General features: G+C 44.8%; 1 protein-coding gene across 2 annotated transcripts in view; it reads left to right on the forward strand.

The window, feature by feature from the left end:
* The window catches only part of Fbh1 (F-box DNA helicase 1), a 33416-nt gene extending 22490 nt beyond the window's left edge, over positions 1-10926 (forward strand). For both annotated transcript variants that reach the window (XM_034509870.2, XM_034509871.2), the window contains exons 14-21: positions 1278-1377; positions 1474-1595; positions 1918-1993; positions 2389-2586; positions 3074-3199; positions 4394-4500; positions 9725-9856; positions 10484-10926. In XM_034509870.2, coding sequence (XP_034365761.1) covers positions 1278-1377; positions 1474-1595; positions 1918-1993; positions 2389-2586; positions 3074-3199; positions 4394-4500; positions 9725-9856; positions 10484-10654 — 1032 coding nt within the window. In that variant the 3' untranslated portion in view covers positions 10655-10926. The remainder of the gene's footprint in view (positions 1-1277; positions 1378-1473; positions 1596-1917; positions 1994-2388; positions 2587-3073; positions 3200-4393; positions 4501-9724; positions 9857-10483) is intronic.
* The last annotated feature ends 8043 nt before the right edge of the window (positions 10927-18969 follow it).

An 18969-nucleotide genomic window follows, 5' to 3' on the forward strand; every position in this document is an offset into this window, starting at 1 on the left:
ATTATGGATGCTTGGGAAAAGAAATAATAATGGAAATTTGGAATCCTCCAGCAGAGGTGGTCAAGAAAATATGGTCTTGGGCTGAGTGTTGAAGGATAGGAATATACTTAGGTAGATGAGAGATTGATAGAGGCAGCATGGACCGAGGCAGAGAAACATGGCGACTGTCCATGGTGGCTTATATTTTCAGAAAGGAACTCACTCTGTATGTGTGTCTCCCAGGCTGGCCTTGAACCCACAGCCCTCCAGCCTCAACTTCTTGACTGCTAAGAATTATGGGCATGCACCATCACACCTCACTTAAAGTGTTTTGGTTTTGCCTTTTGTTCCATAGGGGGTTGAAACCAAGGCCCGGGCTTGTCAAACAGGCACTGTCTGCGTGCTCTGGATCCCCAGCCTAAAACAACATGTAACAAATAGGTGATAAATTGATGTTGGAAGAGGTCTTAGAGGCAAGGGCAAAATCTCTGCCCTCTCTTCACCTTTGCATGATTTAAAACCCACAAGATGGAACTTGAGGAGGGGTGAGGGGAGATTTTTTTAAAAGAAGTTAGCAGTTGCTGTTAGAGGATTGTTGCAGAGAAGCACTGTCCAGAGAGTGGAGGGTCCTTGGAGCAGGGCATTTCCTTCTTTGAGAAGGCAAGATTAATCTGGCAAAGGGAGACAGAATTGAGTGTGAGAACAGAAGTCAGAGGTCACATAAATGAGACAAGAAGTTCAGTGTCAAGTGAAGCTGGAGACAAATGGTAAGAAAGGGAAATGGTGAGTGTGTGTGTGTGTGTGTGTGTGTGTGTGTGTGTGTGTGGTGGAGGGACCTGGGTGATAGGCCGTTCCAGGGTTCCAAAGTAGAAAACTGTGAGAGTGGGGCTAGAAACATGGCTCAGAGGTGAAGAGTGCTTGCTAGTCTGCAGGGAAGCCCAGTTCCAATCCCAGAGCCTGTGTTAAGTCACAGCCACCGACAACCCCAGCTCCAGTAGGGCCTACTGCCTTTGTCTTCTGTGGTTGACACTGTATTAGCACGCACACGCGCGTGCGCACACACACACACACACACACACACACACACTACTAATTAAAAATAATAAAAGTGAGTCTTTAAAAGGAGAAAACGCTGCTGCTATAGGAACAACAGTTTTCACTCATCAGGCTCCTGTTTGTGTCCAAGTGTCTTTAGACGTCCCGCGTCCTTTTCCCAGGACGGGTTGACAGTGACAGATGTGAGCTCACATATCTCTGGGCAGGTGACTAAGGCATTTGTTGTGTTGTTTCTCCAACAGAGTTTTAGATTTGGTGTGGAAATAGCCTACGTGGGAGCTACCATTTTGGATGTCTGCAAGAGAGTCAGGAAAAAGACGTTGGTTGGAGGGAACCATCAGAGTAAGGCTTCCTGTTGCGCTTCTGCTTTTTTTTCCCCACCAAAGCCGCTTGTGGTCTATATATTGATTTGCATTGACTTTGTGCTTTCTCCTCAAGGTGGCATAAGAGGTGATGTAAAGGGACAAGTGGCTCTGCTGTCCAGGACCAATGCCAATGTGTTTGATGAGGCTGTCCGGGTAACAGAAGGAGAGTCACCTGCAAGGATACATTTGATCGGGGTAAGAGTAAATTTGTTGATAATGTAAATAAATTTCATACACATAAAGAGTACAGAGACCAGGCCCAGGAAAGAGCTAGCTCCATTAGGGTCTCCTGCAGAGACCAGGCCAACAGACACTCTAGTTGTTTATCATAAGAAACAGTGATGAGTAGCTTGCCTGCCAGCTCTGTTACCACTTGTGTTCGTGTTCTAGACATTGTACAGTATGAAAGGCACATTGAGCTTGCCTTAGAAATCATTTCATTTCAAGATTTCATCTCTGGACTTCTTTTATTTTAATGAAAAGCAAACAAAACATTCCACTGGAAAATGTTTTTCAGGGGATTAAATCGTTTGGATTGGACAGAATCATTGACATTTGGACCCTTCTTCAGCCAGAGGAAGAGCGGAGGAAGCGTGAGTACTGGCTTGGAAAAGCAACACTCAGCCAGGGGTCAGAGGGCGGGGCTGGGCCCGAGTCAGGATCTTCTTCCTCTGGGGAACTGGATTTGCTCTTCTCCCTTCTGGGGCCTGTGTTTAGAAGTACTGACAGGTTTCTCCAGCTCCTCCTCAGTGGTCTCATTAGTTGCCAGTGTTGGTCCTCTCAGCCACTTTCCCTGCATTCTTCTGCCTGTCTGGGCAGCTGTGGTACTTTTCCTCCTTGGACTGAACTGTTTTGAATCTCTGTGAAATTGATGAGATTCTCAAGGATCTGCCTTGTGATGCTCTACTGAGGACAAAGAGGCCACTTTACTGACTTGCTCATGGACACACAGTGAGTGATCATTTCACCTGATGTGTGTCCTCCTCAGGAGACCTCATCATTAAAGACAGGTTCATCAGAAGATGGGTGCATAAAGAAGGCTTCGGTGGCTTCAAGAGGTATGTGACTGCTGCAGAGGACAAGGAGCTGGAAGCCAAGATCGCCGTAGTTGAAAAATACAATATCAGGATTCCAGAACTGGTAGAAAGGATAGAGAGATGCCACATAGAAGATTTGGATTTTGCAGGTAAGGAAAGTGGCTTTTGCCCTCCCTCCAAGAGGAGGAGTAGATGACCTCTTGAAGTATCTCTGCATCTGTGGCTGACAGGCCGTGCTCTAAGAGAAAGGCCTGATCTTCATCCCCAGCACCATGTTGCATAATAAGTAAATAAGGAAGCAGAACAGTTCTTTTCCTACTGGTTCTTTTTATTTCTATTCTACTTTCAAGCCACTGGAATAGAATTTTCTAGACCTAGCTCTGCCATGTGTAACTCTGGATAAGCTGCACAGCCATCTTACCTTCTATGTGTACAGTGAGCATGGGGTGTGGTAAAGTTACTTTGGGCAGACTTGAGTGGCATACTTTTAGGTATTTCCGTGACTAAGTTTTTACTTTCTCAGCCCTTCTCCCTGTGCCCTTTTCCTGTGCTGGGGCAACCCTGCAAGGATGCTTTGTCTCCTCTTGGTTCTTTCCTTGTGGGGCTCCCATCTAACTTTCTGTGTTTGTTTTTTAGAGTACATTTTGGGCACTGTGCACAAAGCCAAAGGGTTAGAGTTTGACACTGTGCATGTGTTGGATGATTTCGTGAAAGTGCCTTGTGCCAGGCATAATCTTGCCCAGCTTCCTCACTTCAGAGTTGGTAAGGACACTGGGATGGGACAGAGCTCCTGGGATGCTCCTGCTTAGTAGCTGGGAGGTGACCGCTTTGGTTTAGATGGGATAGAGTGGTCTCCTGTTCTAGAACAAAATATAATGCCTAACCCTAAATGTCTGATTTTTAATACTGTGGTTTTAGAAATTTCAGGCCTTCACAGGGTCTTTCTTTCAGGTGGCTGATAGGTATTAAGTCACGACATCCCTGTGAACACAACTGCCCATCAGCTTTGGACTTTGCATCATCATATACTAGGTGTCCTAGCCTCATGCAAACTCAAAACAATAGTTTACTTCCCAATACAAAAATCTGTATGTTTGTTACTGTTTGCAGTGCTAGGGGTTGAAAGGAGAGTCCTGCACGTTCTGGTGCCTGCAGAGTGCCTGTTTATCAATTTCTGGTTTCAGTGAATTCTTGAGGTTCATTGTTAAAGTCTGTACAGTTTTGATTTTAAATCACAGAATAAAAGCATCTGAAGTTTATAAACCAAAAAGTTCTCTTAATATTTACATACTTTTTTGGACACCTGCTGTGTTGCAATATAGCTTACATATGGCATAGTCCATCCATTCAGAGTGTACATACAGCTCAGTAGCTTCTAGTCTGTCCATAGATTGACTCATCTAGTTTGCTAGGGATTGAGACTTGGAGGTGATAGATGTGAGGTGGGCGTATAAGTGTGTTATCTTCCTATGCTGTGAGTCAGTTCCCGATCAGAGTGAACTCATCCAGACAGACACTGTAGGAGAGTGGGAGGAGCACAGACCTCAGTTCAGCTCCAGCCTGTGATTAGTAGTGGGGTCATGGTGAGTGACATATCCTCTGTAAACCTCAGACTTACCGTCTGCCTCACAGACAAGAAGAAAGGGGGACAACAAACATTAGTATCCATTGGCTCCATTGCACATGTTAGTGTCTAGTGGGTTCATTGCAGATTTTGAGTAGTTAACATAAGTCTAAGATTTACTGTAGCAAGTCTAAGAAGAAACAAGTATTTTGTGCAATTAGTTATTGAGGGTTTTACTTTTTTTTTTCTTTCAATTTGGTGTTTGTAGGAAAACTTTGTATACATAGCCAGTAAACGTTGAGAGGTTTGTAAGGAAGCTAATGGAGAGATACAAGCATTTGGATGACAAATGAGTTTTGCGGGCAGGCTTTTGATTGTTCTCCTTACTTTAGAGTCGTTTTCTGAGGATGAATGGAATTTACTATATGTTGCTGTTACTCGTGCCAAGAAGCGGCTCATAATGACCAAATCACTGGAGAACATCCTGACTCTGGCTGGGGTAAGAGGACTGGGGAACAGGAGTTACTTTCCTTGTGTTTGAGCCACACATGGTTTGAGGGATCAACATTAGGCCTAAAGAGTCCCTAAGACAGTCTGCCATGGTAGGGCACACCTTTAATCTCAGGCACTTGGGGCAGAGGCAGACTGATCTCTGTGAATTTGAGGCCAGCCTGGTCCACATAGAGAGTTCCAGGATAGCCAGGGCTTGTTAGAAAAAGAAACCCTGTTTCACAAAAACAAAACTGCTGGCTGGGGAAAAAAAAATGCTGGGTGGAAAGGAATGGCTCCTTAAATGTACAGAGACAAGGTCACTAGAGTAGGTAGGTTCTAACAAGTGATATGAGAATGTGAGTTTGGGCCAGGCTGTATAGGTTTGTTTAAAATGTCAGTGGTTTTCATATATTTCTTAACTCTGCATTTGCTCAGCTAATTCACGTATCCTGTGGGAAAACTGGCAAATTTGTTTTCTGTAATTACACTTCTCCCTTCTGCTTCTTCTGAAATGGCAGCTGCTTCTAGCAGTAGGTTTTCCAAAAAGAATTCACCCTTCTGGGGAACGTGAGCCTTCAGGCACTAGGGCCAAGTCCCATGTGGAGACTGAAGAAAGTGAGCTGGTTCATACTGTCTTTTATGTAATTCCCAACCTTTACCCTCCATAAACAACTTCCTCTCCTTGTTCTCCTTATCTCCTTCTCTATCCTGCTTTTCACAGGCATACGTATAAACAAGTTTAGTCTTACCAACCTTGAATTTGTATTGTTACTAGTGTGCATCTTTCCCTAAACCAAAGATATTTAAGTTGGAAGTAATTGTAATTGTGAAAGCCATCAGAAGTGCTTTCTCCTTTAGTGTCTTTGTCAGGGTTATAAAACACCATGCCCAAAATCAGTTTGGGGAATTTCAGTGTATTTTAGCTTATGGGCTTATTTCAGCATATCCTTTCATACCATAGTCCATCATTGAGGAAAGTCAGGGCAGGAACACGGAGCAGGAGCTAATGCAGAAGCTGTGGAGGAGCTGCTTTCTGGCTTCTTCCATGAGGCTTCCTGTGTCTACTTTCTTATAGTACCCAGAACCACCAGGCCAGGGTGACAACACCCACAGTGAACTATGTCTTGTACACCAATCATCAATCAAGTAAATGTACCATAGCCCCAGCTAGTAAAGGCATTTTCTCAATGAGCTTCTGTCTTCCAAAATGACTCGAGATTGTGTCAAATAAACATAAAACTAGCCAAGACACTTTTTGATTCCACAGTGTAAGACTGTACAGAAGGGCCATTTACCTGTACTATACCTTCTTTCAAGGCGACAATGTAATTTATGCTCCAGAGTCTAAGTACTTACAGCTTTGAACCTCACCAACACTTAGATGAGACAGTTACCTTTTTTTTTTTTTTTTTTTTTTTTTTTTTTTGGTTTTTTTTCGAGACAGGGTTTCTCTGTGTGGTCCTGGCTGTCCTGGAACTCACTCTGTAGACCAGGCTGGCCTCGAACTCAGAAATTCGCCTGCCTCTGCCTCCCAAGTGCTGGGATTAAAGGCGTGCGCCACCGCCGCCCGCCAGTTACCATTTTTTACTGAGGGATATTCAAAGTCTCAGATTTCTTAATAGTGGTAGAAAAGACTCTTGTTACTCACTGTTGAGTACTGACTGGGTTTCTTATGTGCACCAATCACCTTCTAGATACTAGAATTACATTGGTGGAAAGGAGAAACCCCTGTCATATAAGTTGTGTCTAGATTAAAAGGTGGACAAAGAGAATTTCTTTTCACATGTTTGGGGAAAGATAACGTCAGAGCTTAGAAAGAGAGAGCCTTTACAAGTACATCTTTTATATGACTTATCACAACACAGTTAGAAGCTAACATAGTGATGTGTGTCTGTAGTTCTTATATGCAGAAAACTGAGGCAGGAGGATGGCTTGGCCCCAGCCTGTTGAATATAGTAAGACCCTGTCTTAAATAACAACATAACAGGGGCTGGAGAGATGGCTCAGTGGTTAAGAGCACTGACTGCTTTTCCAGAGCTCCTGAGTTCAATCCCCAGGAACCACATGGTGGATCAGATCTATCTATAGTGTGATCTGATGCTCTCTTCTGGCATGTAGGTGTACATGCAGGTCGGGCACTCATGTACGTAAAATAAATAAATAAATCTTAAAAAAAAAGTTTGTTCTTGCCCTAAAATAGCAATAGAACAGGTATGCAAAAGCCTTTGGCCCAGGACCAGCTAACTTGCATTTTAGACAGACTTTTACCTTCTATTCCCCATTGTCTTTTTCTTTAAGCCTCTGAGATGGGCCTATTTGGCCATGAGTCTTTCTGTGGAGTTTGAATCAGCTGTATATTTCCTAAAGCCAGCCATGACCTGTCTCTCACTGCGTGTGACAGCCCTCTCATCAGAACTTAGTACCCAAGCCTTTTTTCTTAATCTTAATTCCCATTTCCTGTGGCACCCGGGTCACCTGAGCACATTTCTGTCAAGTATCAGACAGTAGTTTGTGTTTTGCTGGCCACATGGTCTTTGAGAAGCAACTTAGCACTACTGTGAGCCAGGAGAGCAGCCGTGGGTCAGCCACTTTCTGCATGAGTGTGTCTGTCTTCTAGTGAACTTGCTTTACAGAACAGACCTGGGTCTGAATTTTGCCCACTTGCAGTTTTCTGGCTCCCCACACGATTGCAGAGTAGCAGTCTCATCTGCAAGTAGTTCCTGTTCCACAGTTCTTTATCTGTGTGCTAGTGTAGGTGCATGTGTGGGGCTCCAGGTGTCTGTCCGTGTGCAGAGGTCAAAAGAGGGCATTACATCCCTCAGTGTTGGAGTTACAGGCGTTTGCAGGATCCGCATCTTGTTATGTGGCTGCTGGGATCCTAAATGTTCTATGATCACACAGCAAGTTCTCTTAACCACCGAGTCATCTCTTCAGTCTCTTCTATAACTTGTCATGTGTCTTTTCCTCATAGAATTACCGTTACATTAGTGGCTGGACCTTTAACAGACCATTCTGGCATATGATAACTTCCCAATAGAAGTCTTACGGAGCAGAATAGTCATTTTACATTGTGAGGTAGATAGGATTTTACCTTGTGGAAATCTTGAGACAGTAAGTACAGTTGAGAAAAGAATAGTTGAGAAAGGCTAGAGAGGGAGCCCAGTGGGTAAGAGAGCTTGGCCCTGTGAGGAACAGGTAGCTTAGAAGGGAACCAAACCTGTCAGCAGATGTCTACTAATAATGTTGCCTAGTGTTCTTGTATGTGTATAGACTTGTTATGTCAAAAAGACATGAAGGATTTGTGCAGCTGCTCTGGGAGGACTTGACAAGAATCTGTAACTTAAGGAGTTTAGGCTGTCAGTTACCAGTACTCAGTTGGAACTGGAGTGTTTGTGTCAGATTTGTTGTTGCCTGTTGGGGACCGCACTAGTCCCACGTTGGGGTGGCCAAAAAATGTCTCGGCCTAAGCAAAATGTTGAGGCCTGGGCCGACCCACGTTTGGGCGGCCACTGTATCCCGGCCCAAGCTGCCGCTCCGGTCTGCAGGTCGGGGTTCAGCAAGAGCGAGGGTGAGGGCAGACTCTACCTAATGTCTGATGTGTATGAATCTCTCTCTCTGGTCTGATGTCTGGTTCTGTCTTCTATAGTCTGATTCTAAGCCACGCCTCTAAGTTACACCTTTAATCATGCCCTTAGGTCTTGTCTCTAACTCTGATCTCTATACTTCTAAGTCATACTCTTAAGTTACACACCTTTAATCTCACACACCTTTAATCTCACGCGCCTTTAATCTCAAGGTATCTAAACCAAGATTATCGGAGTGTTCTCAGCTGTTGTAGGCTATTGTAATTCAAGTCTCATGTCAGGGTATATGGCTCAAGATGGCTGCAAAGCTGATAGCCGCTTTCTGTTAAAAGTTGGCTCCCAACAGTTGCCTTCATGGGATGCTTGACGTATACTTTTACAGAAAAGTGGTTGTGTTTCAGCTCACAGTTCAGAGGGTTCACCACAGTGGGAAAGGTGTATTGCTGCAGAATAGCTCACACCTTGTTACAGAGGTCAGCAGAGAAGGTCAGGGCAAGGTCAAGACCCATATATGACCTGCTTGCTCCAGCTGGTTCTCACCTCTTACTTTGAACTACCCCCAGGAAAGCCATTGTATGGATCCATCTATTTGATTAGAGCCTGCAGAATCTGATTGTCTCTAGAATTACCCTCACAGACAAACTCAACAGCATGCTTCCCTAATTTGTACTGATTTGGTTCTGTATCAGTCAACCTGACAGTGAAGACTGTCACAGTGTTTCTGTTTCTTCTATTTTTCTGTAATATGCAGAAAACTCCTGTGAGGGAGAGAGTCAAAATAGGGGCCACAGTTAGTGAAAATTTCAGTAAGTTATTTAGTTGTTACCTAGCAGATGTGGAGTCACACTTTAGTGGTCAGAACACATGTGCAGTCTACTAGTATGTCTATACTGTATAGAACTCCTCTGGAGCCATCCAACCTGAGATGAAGGGCCCTGGCCTGGTGGCACCTACACTTGAGATTGTTAATGCTCTATTTGGGTGCTTGCTCGCCATATGCCAGGCTCTAACCCTCTCATGTGCTGTGGTGTTTCCTCTTTATGAAGACAATGTGCAGATAGAAAAGCTGCAAGCTGCAGGGACAGGAGTGGGCTGGGTCGGTTTGGACTTTGGTGCTGGGGTTGGACCAGGCCTTGGATGTTGTCGGAAAGTGCTGTAACTGAACTATTCCTTCAGTGAGGCAGATGTTTCTTATAGTTCTGAGTTTCAGCTCACCTGGTTTCTAATTTATGTAGATAAATCTTTGGGTCGAGCATAAGTGTGCCTACAATTTTAGCCCTTGGAAGGGAGAGGCAGGGAGATTGAGAGTTCAACCCCACCCTGGACTGCACAGTGAGACTATCTCAAAATAATAATGTTGCATTTGTGGATAGGGACTGTGAATCCAAAAATAGTCCTGGTATTTACTTTTTCATGTTTTATCAGTCTGTTTTATAAAAACCTAGCAATGTTACCAAAAAGCCAATTAGACTGTCTTGAGTGTTGTTTCTTGCCAATGGCACTGGGGTCGGGAGCATTAGAAAATGAGGAAAGAAGACAGTGGCTCTCTGTTGGCTGTCTGATGGTGAGGAAGGTCTTCGGCTGGTGGAGGTTTCAAGTAGAAGACATCAGTATTGTCGTTCATCTTTCTGTCTTTCTCCTTCACAGGAGTATTTTTTGCAAGCAGAGCTGACAAGTAACGTTCTGAAAACAGGAGTGGTCCACTGCTGTGTGGGTCAGTGCAATAACACCATCCCTGTGGACACCATCCTTACCATGAAGAAACTGCCTATCACTTATGTACGTTCACTAGAGGATTTAATTCACTGAAACCCATTTTATTGCTTGGTAGTTTTGTACCTGTCTGGGTTCTGGAGAGGAAGGCAATGGAGGAATTTGTATAATGTTTCCCTAAGAGTTTTTTATATGGAAGCATGGCAGATGGGAGGCCTGCCTTTTTGTCAAAGATGGAGTCAGGTTGAATGACAGATACTTCCTGGGTGTGCTAAAGACTGACAGCATGGAAGATGCAGCTATGATGAGACACTTGGGGGGGGGGGCACTTCAGAGGGGAGCCATTTACCTGGAGGGCCTGGTTCAGTCTTTCTTTGCTATTTATATCCCTTTCTTAAAATTTGGTGCTAGAAACTGAGCTTGCTAGTCATGTATTCCAGCACTCAGCAGCCGCGCCATCCCTCGTTCTGTATCTTGTCGGGATGACCGTGTCTCCTCATCAGGACCATGCTGGAGTTGAGTCTAGATGACAGTGCTGTGTAGGAAACATTGGTGGGTTTGCACAGGAGTGCGGACATCACAGCCACAGTGCATCAGCACGTTGGCAGGCACAACTGTAATCGAGCACTTTTTGGTGGAAAATCTTAATCCTTAGATTGTCCCCTTACCTCTTTTTCTTATCTATTCTTACAGAGCAACAGGAAGGAAAACAAGGGTGGCTACCTCTGCCACTCATGTGCAGAACAGCGGATTGGGCCTTTGGCATTCCTGACTGCCTCCCCAGAGCAGGTGCGCGCCATGGAACGCACTGTGGAAGACATAGTGCTGCCCAGGCATGAAGCCCTGCTCTTCCTTGTCTTCTGAGGCTGTGATTCCACGTGCTGAAGCAGCCATTCTGGCTGCATTCCTCCTCAGGAGACTCACAGCATCTCTGAGGAGGAAGATACCAACCAGAGTTGGACCTGCCATTTCTCTGTTCCTTACAGATAGCCAGTTCCCACTTGCCTGTACTCCACATGCATCAGGTCAGGGAAGTGGAAGTTCTTTTGATAAAAAATCATTTTATGTATTTAAACTTTTATTACAAGGTTTCAATTAAACAGGCATGGCCCAGTGGCGTGCCACCATGAAGTCTAGCTTCAGTACTGTCATTCTAAGCTGTTTCTTCCTGTCTCTGTTAGTGTGATTTTCATGCTGAGGAGTGACACATGAGCAAGCTGTAGTGGGTCTTTGTTACTTAGTGTTCATGGAATAAACAGGAAAGTGGCATCATATTCAGAAGACATGTACAACATGACAATAGCTGGCTCTGAATTTCCTGCTGGTACAGCTGGAGAGTGAAAACACTTGCAGGAAAGGTATGGTCAGTAGTCAGTGAGAAGAGGATAGGGAGTCACTGAGGGGGATGGGAAAGTGTTCCTTCTTTACTGTACCCGGGGGACGGGGTGGCTCCTGTGTGAAGGGCACTTTCTTACAGAAACTACCAGCAAATGTACCAGAGCATGGCCGTGTACGTCGTCCCACTGTTGGAGATGTTCACTAGTTAGCAATTCCCGATGCTAGTAGCTGGTGGGTAAAAGCACATGGCATCGCCCAAAGAACTAACCATGCTAGCCTCAAGTCAGGCCAAGCAGTGCCCAAGGTCTTCCAGCATCAAATCTTAGGGGTCACTCCAGTCATAGTTTGGAAAGTCAGAGAAGATAAAGGCTAGAGTTAGAATGTCAGCAGGGTCTGACAGCTGATGGTCTAGCCCATGGAAACATAGTGGGCTAGTTATCATATTACAGATAGTTCTCAGATGACCACCATTGGCATCACCTAGTTTTTAAGCCACTCCGCATCTCCAGAGTCAGAAATTTGAGCTCATGTTCTAGCAGGCAGTGATTAGCAAGTCCCACAAATGACCCTGAGATGTAGATTTTGAGAACTTCTTTTGTATTAAGAGAGTAAAGCCAGTTGTTAGTGCTTAGATGCATGTGGGGACTGAGATAGAATCTGGGTATGACCCCTGTTCTCAGGCTGTTTTTCCAGATAGCTGACGTCAGTTTTCATTGATAAAGGGAAAATGGGAGACAGGTAAAAGCAGTGCTGAGTAGGATTGTGGGGCTCACAGAGGAATCCAAGAAGAATCACCCAGAAGGCATTTGTATGAAGGGTTCTACGTTGTTAAAGAGCCCTGAGCTAGGAATGCAGGTTGGGGTTTGCAGTGTGTCGGCAGCAGGCAGGTGAGGTAGACAAATCGGAGAGCTTCAGTGAACCCATCTGACAGGAGTGAGGAGTGAGGAGAGCACAAGTCTAAAGCAAGGTAGAGGACGAGGACTCAGAGTAAGGAAGGCGGAAGTGTTCCACAGAGGCGGGTGATGGCAGATTTCAGGAATGGCCTCCACTGTGGGCTTGTCACTGCACTCAAGGAAGTTTGAGAAAAAGTGGACATCAGCATCTTCAAGAGACCGCATGAAATAGTGGAAAGGGGCCCCTGACTGGGCGCCTGTGGTGATGTCAGCTGGCCAGGCCAGTGAGGCTGGGGCACGCGTCTCCCTGTAATCCCAGCATTTCGGTGGAAGCCAAACAAGCACAAGTTCCAAGCCAGCCTGCACTACATGGGATGACCCTTTCATGCTAGAGGCTGAGCTGCAGTGAACGTCTGCTCTTCTTACTCTTCACAGCCCTGTAAGATGAGTCCACCGAAGCCCTTCCATTTATGTACCTCACCCACCACCTATACACTGAAAACCATAGCACTGGAGTTTGTAAGTGAGTGACATGAGAGAGGGGACAAGCCAGGGTTGGGGAGGGAATCCCTGAGGAAACCACTGTGCAGGAGGAGGACGATACCAAGGTAATACCAGATACTCCCGAGTAGTGTAAAAGGAAGGGGATTGCTGGAATTTGTAGAAATATTACTTAAAAAGGCAAATCCTGTAAGTGCTGGGATTTCAGAACTGCCTCTATGCGTGGCTTTTTCATTGGCCTTTTGTAGACATATATTTCAGTGGTTTTAGATTTTTTTAAAAATCGTTTTCTAATGTATACTTTGCTACTCTGGATCCTGACAGGCTGACACAGGGCTCTAACATGAAGCTTTCTGTACCGCCTCCCCTGTTCAGATGGGTCCACCTTTTAGCATCTGTTCTAAAAACCCTACTTTGCAGTTCCAAATTCAGCATTAGGGTATTGTGTGCTGTGATTCACCCAAAAGCAAGCTCAACAGACAGAAAGGTGAGTTTTGCTTGGGAGTGCAGAGGAGAATGGGTAGCAGTGGGGGGACATCTGGCTGTTAGCATCACAGGTAGACATCTGGCTGTTAGCATCACAGGTGGACATCTGGCCGTTAGCATCACAGGTGGACATCTGGCTGTTAGCATCACAGGTGGACATCTGCTGTTAGCATCACAGGTGGACATGTGGCTGTTAGCATCACTGGTCCAAGTCCTGAGAGTTCCCCTGTCACTATTCATGTCTGCTTTCTTTCAGGCTGTGACCCCAGCAGCATTTGAGGCTCTGTCTTCAGACATGATCATATCAGAGAAATAAAACCTGAAACTTTTCTCAGCTGACTTTGCATCTCACTGTTGAGAGCTAGGCCACCTGCCAGTTACTGAGCCAAACACGAGTAAGGTGTTTCATGACCTTTTCTGGAGCTTGTGAATTCAGACATCTTCAATGCACTGAAATGCATGGGCAAATAAATAGAATAGACAGCTATTAAAGTACAAATTGTCGACATCTTTAGCTCTTCAGGAAACAAAAAATAAACCTACATTAAACTTCCATCTCATCCCAGTGAGAATGGCTGCTGTCATGGAGAGTGGAATAAATACTGCTGAGGATACAGGTAATGGAGGGGCAGAGCCCTTATGTGCCTTTTCCCTTAATTGCCTCTCTTACTGTGATAAATGATTTATTCTGGCTAACAATTTGAGGGTGCAGTCCATCTTGAAGGGGAACTCAAGAGTAGCAGGACCTATAAGCAGCTGGAGCTGCTGCACGGGCAGCCAGGAAGAAGAGGGCACTGGATACTTGGTCATGCTGGGCTTGCTTGCTCCAAGACCAGGGAGTAGTGAGTCTTCCCATCTCAATTTAATCAAGATAATCTCTCACAGACTGGACCAGAGGCTAACCTAATCTAGATAATCACAAGCATGGCCAGAGGCTAGCTTAACTGAATAATTCCTCATAGGTAGGAATAGAGGCTAGCCCAATCTAGATAACCCTTTACAGGCATGGTCAGAGGCTAATTTAAGCTAGAAATGGGTAGAGGCTAGCCTAATCTTGGTAATCTTTCACAGGCAGGACCAGAGGCTAGCTTAACCTAGAAAATCCCTCACAGGAATGGTCTGAATCTCACCTATTAGATAATCCCTTACAAATGTGCCTGGTGACTGGTCTCCTAGGTGATTGTAGATTTTTGTTTTGTTTTGTTTTGTTTTGTTTTCCGAGACAGGGTTTCTCTGTGTAGCCCTGGCTGTCCTGGAACTCACTCTGTGGACCAGGCTGGCCTCGAACCTCGAACTCAGAAATCCGCCTGCCTCTGCCTCCCAAGTGCTGGGATTAAAGGTGTGCGCCACCATTGCCTGGCTGTAGATGCTTTCAAATTCACATTAATCATCACAATCTGGATGATGGGAATGTAATCTAGTGTAGCCACTATGGAAATCAGTATGGAGGACCCTCAGAATTTTTGCCTCTATAATCTCCAAGACTTCATAGAACACTGAAAACAGCAGCAGCCATGTGCAGGAACCACTTTGTCCTAGAAAAACTGGGAATCTACAGAGATCGTTTTAAAGGAGAGTTCGAAGATTACATTCTTGTAATTAGTGCTTTTGGCCTCTGGCCCAGAAGCAGGCACATTCATTAAGGCAATTGTGACGGAGTGGCACTATTAGGAGGTGTGGTCTTGTTGAAGTAGGTGTGTCAGTGTGGGCGTGGACTTTAAGACCCTCACCTTAGCTGCCTGGAAGTCAGTCTTCCACTAGGAGCCTTCAGATGAAGATGTAGAACTCTCAGTTCCTCCTGCACCATGCCTGCCTGGATACTGCCATGTTCCTGCCTTGTTGATAATGGACTGAACCTGTAAGCCAGTCCCAAATATATGTTGTCCTTACAAGAGTTGCCTTGGCCGTGGTGTCTGCTCACAGCAGCAAAACCTTAAGACAGCATTCTACTAGAGGGAGCAGCTGGTCATTGAGGCCAGAGACGAGGAGCTGGGAGCCTAAGGTTCCGCTGATTGTACACAGTTCTTAGAGAACCTTTGCCCTCTGAGATTTTGTTTCAGTTTTATATAACAGTTATTGAGCAATCCTTATAGTAACCTACAAAAAGAAGCTTAAGCCACACAGCCGACTTCTGCTTTACGATGTCCTGATTGTGCGTATGTTGTGCGTGTGTGTGACACAGTTGAGCCACATGACTGACTTCTGCTTTAGGATGTCCTGATTGTGCGGATGTGTAACACAGGTCTCCCTTTGTAGACTGGCCTTCAGCTTTTGTCTCTCTTTGTCCTCAGAGCTGGGAGCATAAGTGTGTAACACACTGAGCACTCTTTTTTGCCCCCTTGCAAAATTTTATTTAACATTGTTTTAATTAAGGAATGTGACCATTTTTAAATGGGATTTTTAATTCACTTTTTATTATTTGTGAATTTTACATCATATACCCCAATCCCACTCATCTCCAGATCCCTCCATATCTGTCCTCTGCCCTTGCAACCTCCTCCCCCCATACTCAAATTAAAAATTAAAGAACAAAAGTTCCATGTCACCGTGGAAGCTGCAGTGTGTCACTGTGTCACACAGTTACCCTTCTGCCCACCTTTACTTGGCATTGCAGTGAATCATTCATTGGTCTGGCTCAAGGCCTCTGGCTTCTGCTACACTATCAATACTGGATTCTCACTGGGACTCCTCTCAGATATTTTGTTGTTGCCCTGTGTCCTGGAGACCCTGCGGCTTTGGATTTGTAGGACTGAGCCCCTTAGAACACTCCTGCTGTCATAGATAGCAGAGTTGGGCTGGGATCTGGGCTTGCTTAGTAGCTGAGTTGTTCAGCCTGTCAGCTCTTGAGCACCGTCAGCAATAGGTCCAGCTGTCCAGCACTGCCCCGACTAGGGGCAGGGGCAGCTCTCCCACTCTTACAATCCTGGGAGCTGGCTCTCCCAACCTTGCACCACCAGGGCCAGCTCTACCTGGCTGCCCAGGTGAGGTGTGGAGCCTGCTCTCCCTACTGATGCAGCTGGTGAGGGGCAGGGCCAACTCACCCATTCTTACCCCATTGGGGCCAGCTCTAAATGGGAACGTTTTAAATACAACTCAGTAGCACAGTGAAGGTTTTTTTTTTTTTTTAATTAGGTGACTGACATCCATAAATCTAGATTGTGTGAATTTCAATTGCATTGCTTTGGCTCCAGGCTGAGTAGTTGTTGATGCCCAGGCCCTCACCTCAGTGTGACAGTTTCCTCTTTAGAGTAATAGCAACAGTCCTAAGAAAAAATCTTGCTACTCTGACATTGAATGTTCTGATCTCCTGGAGAATACCAGAAAATTGTGACAAATGGACTGGCCATACAAAGGGAATCTGAAACCTGGGTGATGTGTAAGTTTACAAATGCCTCTGGTGTTACACATCACATTCCTTTGTTACAATTCCAGGTATATTAGATGGTGTAGCATCTAATCCCAGTCTACATTCACCAGACTCTTTAAGAAGTTTTTAATTCTAGCATTTGCATAATTTCAAAGTATTTTTTTTCCTTACATTGTGTGTTAGGGTTTTATTGCTGTGAAGAGACCATGACCAAGGCAATTCTTACAAAGGAAAGCATTTAATTGGGGGTGGCTTGCAGTTTCAGAGGTTTAATCTGTTGTCATGGCAGAAAGCGTGGCAGCATCCACACTGACAGGGTGCTGGGGATGGAGCTGAGAGTTCCACATCTTGAACTACAGGCAGCAAGGAGAGACTGCAACACTGGGAATAGATGAGCATGTACAGCGTCTCAAAGCCCTCCTCCACAGTGATCCACTTCCTCCAACAAGGCCACACCCACTCCCAGAAGGCCACCTCTCCTAACAGTGCCACGCCTTATGGGGCAGGCATTCAAACACAGGAATCTATGGGGGTCATTCCGAATCAAACCACCACACATGCATTGGTTATTATAGTCTGATAGTTCATGAGATAAGTGATGCGCAGGGTAAGAAGCAAATGATGTATGAGCTAGTATGCCACACAAATGATCAGTTTTCTCATTTATACTCACTTTACATCTTCATCACAGCCCTCCCTCTCTCTCCTCCCAGTCCCCTCTCACACAGCCCACCCTCCATCCCCTGCTCTGAGAAGGGAGAGGTTCCCCCTGGATACCAACTTACCCTGCCACATCAAGTCACTGCAGGACGAGGCACACCCTCTCCCAGTGAGGCCAGATAAGGCAGCACAGGGGGACAGGATCCACAGGCAGGTAAGAATTGTTGGGAGACTCTTGTGAAGACCAAGCTGCACATCTGCTACATATGTGCAGGGGACCTAGGTCCAGCCCATGCATTCTCTTTGATTGGTGATTCCCAACATGCACTTTTATCCAAGGGAATATATGTTAGGTTTTCAATATTGAAGGTGAATATTCAAATATAGTCAAGAACCCAGAATGAATTTGTAGTAACTAGTGGATAATTCACTTGTGTGTGACTGAAGTCCAAGGCTCTGAACCTGCTGGTTGGACCCTAGTTAACTGCGTCCACCCAATTTGACTATCATGCTTAACAGCCCATATCCCAACCACGTTGTCCTTTCTCTCTTGAATGTGATCATTTCTTTCCTGTTTGTCTTTACCTCTTTCACTGCTTCAATATGGAATAATCTTTATTGTTTCTGAAGTATTCTTCTTCGACGGCTTCTCCTGAGCATTCTGTCACTCTAGTCTAGTACCAACACATGATCTCGGGGGTTGCTGACCACCAACAGGAATTGCACCACTAAACCCACCTGAAGTCCCACTCCTCAATATATCAGTTCTTCAAGCATCGGGTGTTTCAGTTACATGAGCTCACCATAGCTTAATAGAAGGAAAATGAAATAACATAAATCAAGCCCTATTCATCGCTATTATATTAGGCCTCTACTGTTCTACAAGCCTCAGAATACTTCAAAGCCTCATTCTCCATCTCAGATGGTATCTACAGATCTACATTCTTTATAGCAACAGGATTACATGGTCTCCATGTAATTATCAGATCTACATTCCTAATTGTGTGTCTTCTAAGACAACTAAAATTTCACTTTACATCCAAACATCATTTTGGATTTGAAGCAGCAGCATGACACTGACACTTTGTAGATGTCTGACTTTTCCTATATGTTTCTATCTGCTGATGCGGAGCCTGCTCTCTTAGTATAATAAATATAACTGACTTCCAATTAGTAGACTCTGATAAAGCTTCAGAAGAGAATAATAAACTTATTTATTATTATCTTAACAAACGCCTTACTATCGCTAATCTTAATTTTAGTAGCATTTTGATTACCCCACATAAACATGTACTCAGGAAAAGCAAACCCATATGAACGTGGCTTTGATCCAACAAGTTCTGCACGATTACCATTTTCAATAAAATTCTTCTTAGTAGCCATTACATTTTTATTGTTTGACTTAGAGATAGCTCTATTATTACCCCTACTGTGAGCAATTTAAACAACCAGCACCATAACAATAATATCTACAGCCTTCATTTTAGTCATAATTCTATCCCTCGGACTAGCCTATGAGTGAATACAAAAAGGACTAGAATGAACAGAGTAATTGGTAATTAGTTTAACTAAAATCAATGATTTCGACTCATTAGATCATACTCATAATTACCAACATGACGTCTGCCTTTCTTAATCTCACACTAGCTTTTACTTTATCACTGTCCAGAGGCCTTAAGGGCTAAGGGCCTTAGACACTTTAATCCTGAGAGCTATAAGACTAGATGTTGCAAAAGGCTGGGATGCTGGCACCATAGACCTGAGAATTCTAACATTTGTTGCTGAAGGGCTGAGGGTCACAGCATCAGAGATCTGGACAAGCTATAACTCTAGAAGGTACCACCTGCTGTCTGCTGCCACCACCCACTGCTGTTGAAAGGCAAAGATTAAATAGCTGCCACATGCAGGACATTGGTGGTTAACTCACAGAGCAA

This window comes from Arvicanthis niloticus, chromosome 8 (assembly GCF_011762505.2).
Source record: "Arvicanthis niloticus isolate mArvNil1 chromosome 8, mArvNil1.pat.X, whole genome shotgun sequence".
Classification (NCBI taxonomy): domain Eukaryota; kingdom Metazoa; phylum Chordata; class Mammalia; order Rodentia; family Muridae; genus Arvicanthis; species Arvicanthis niloticus.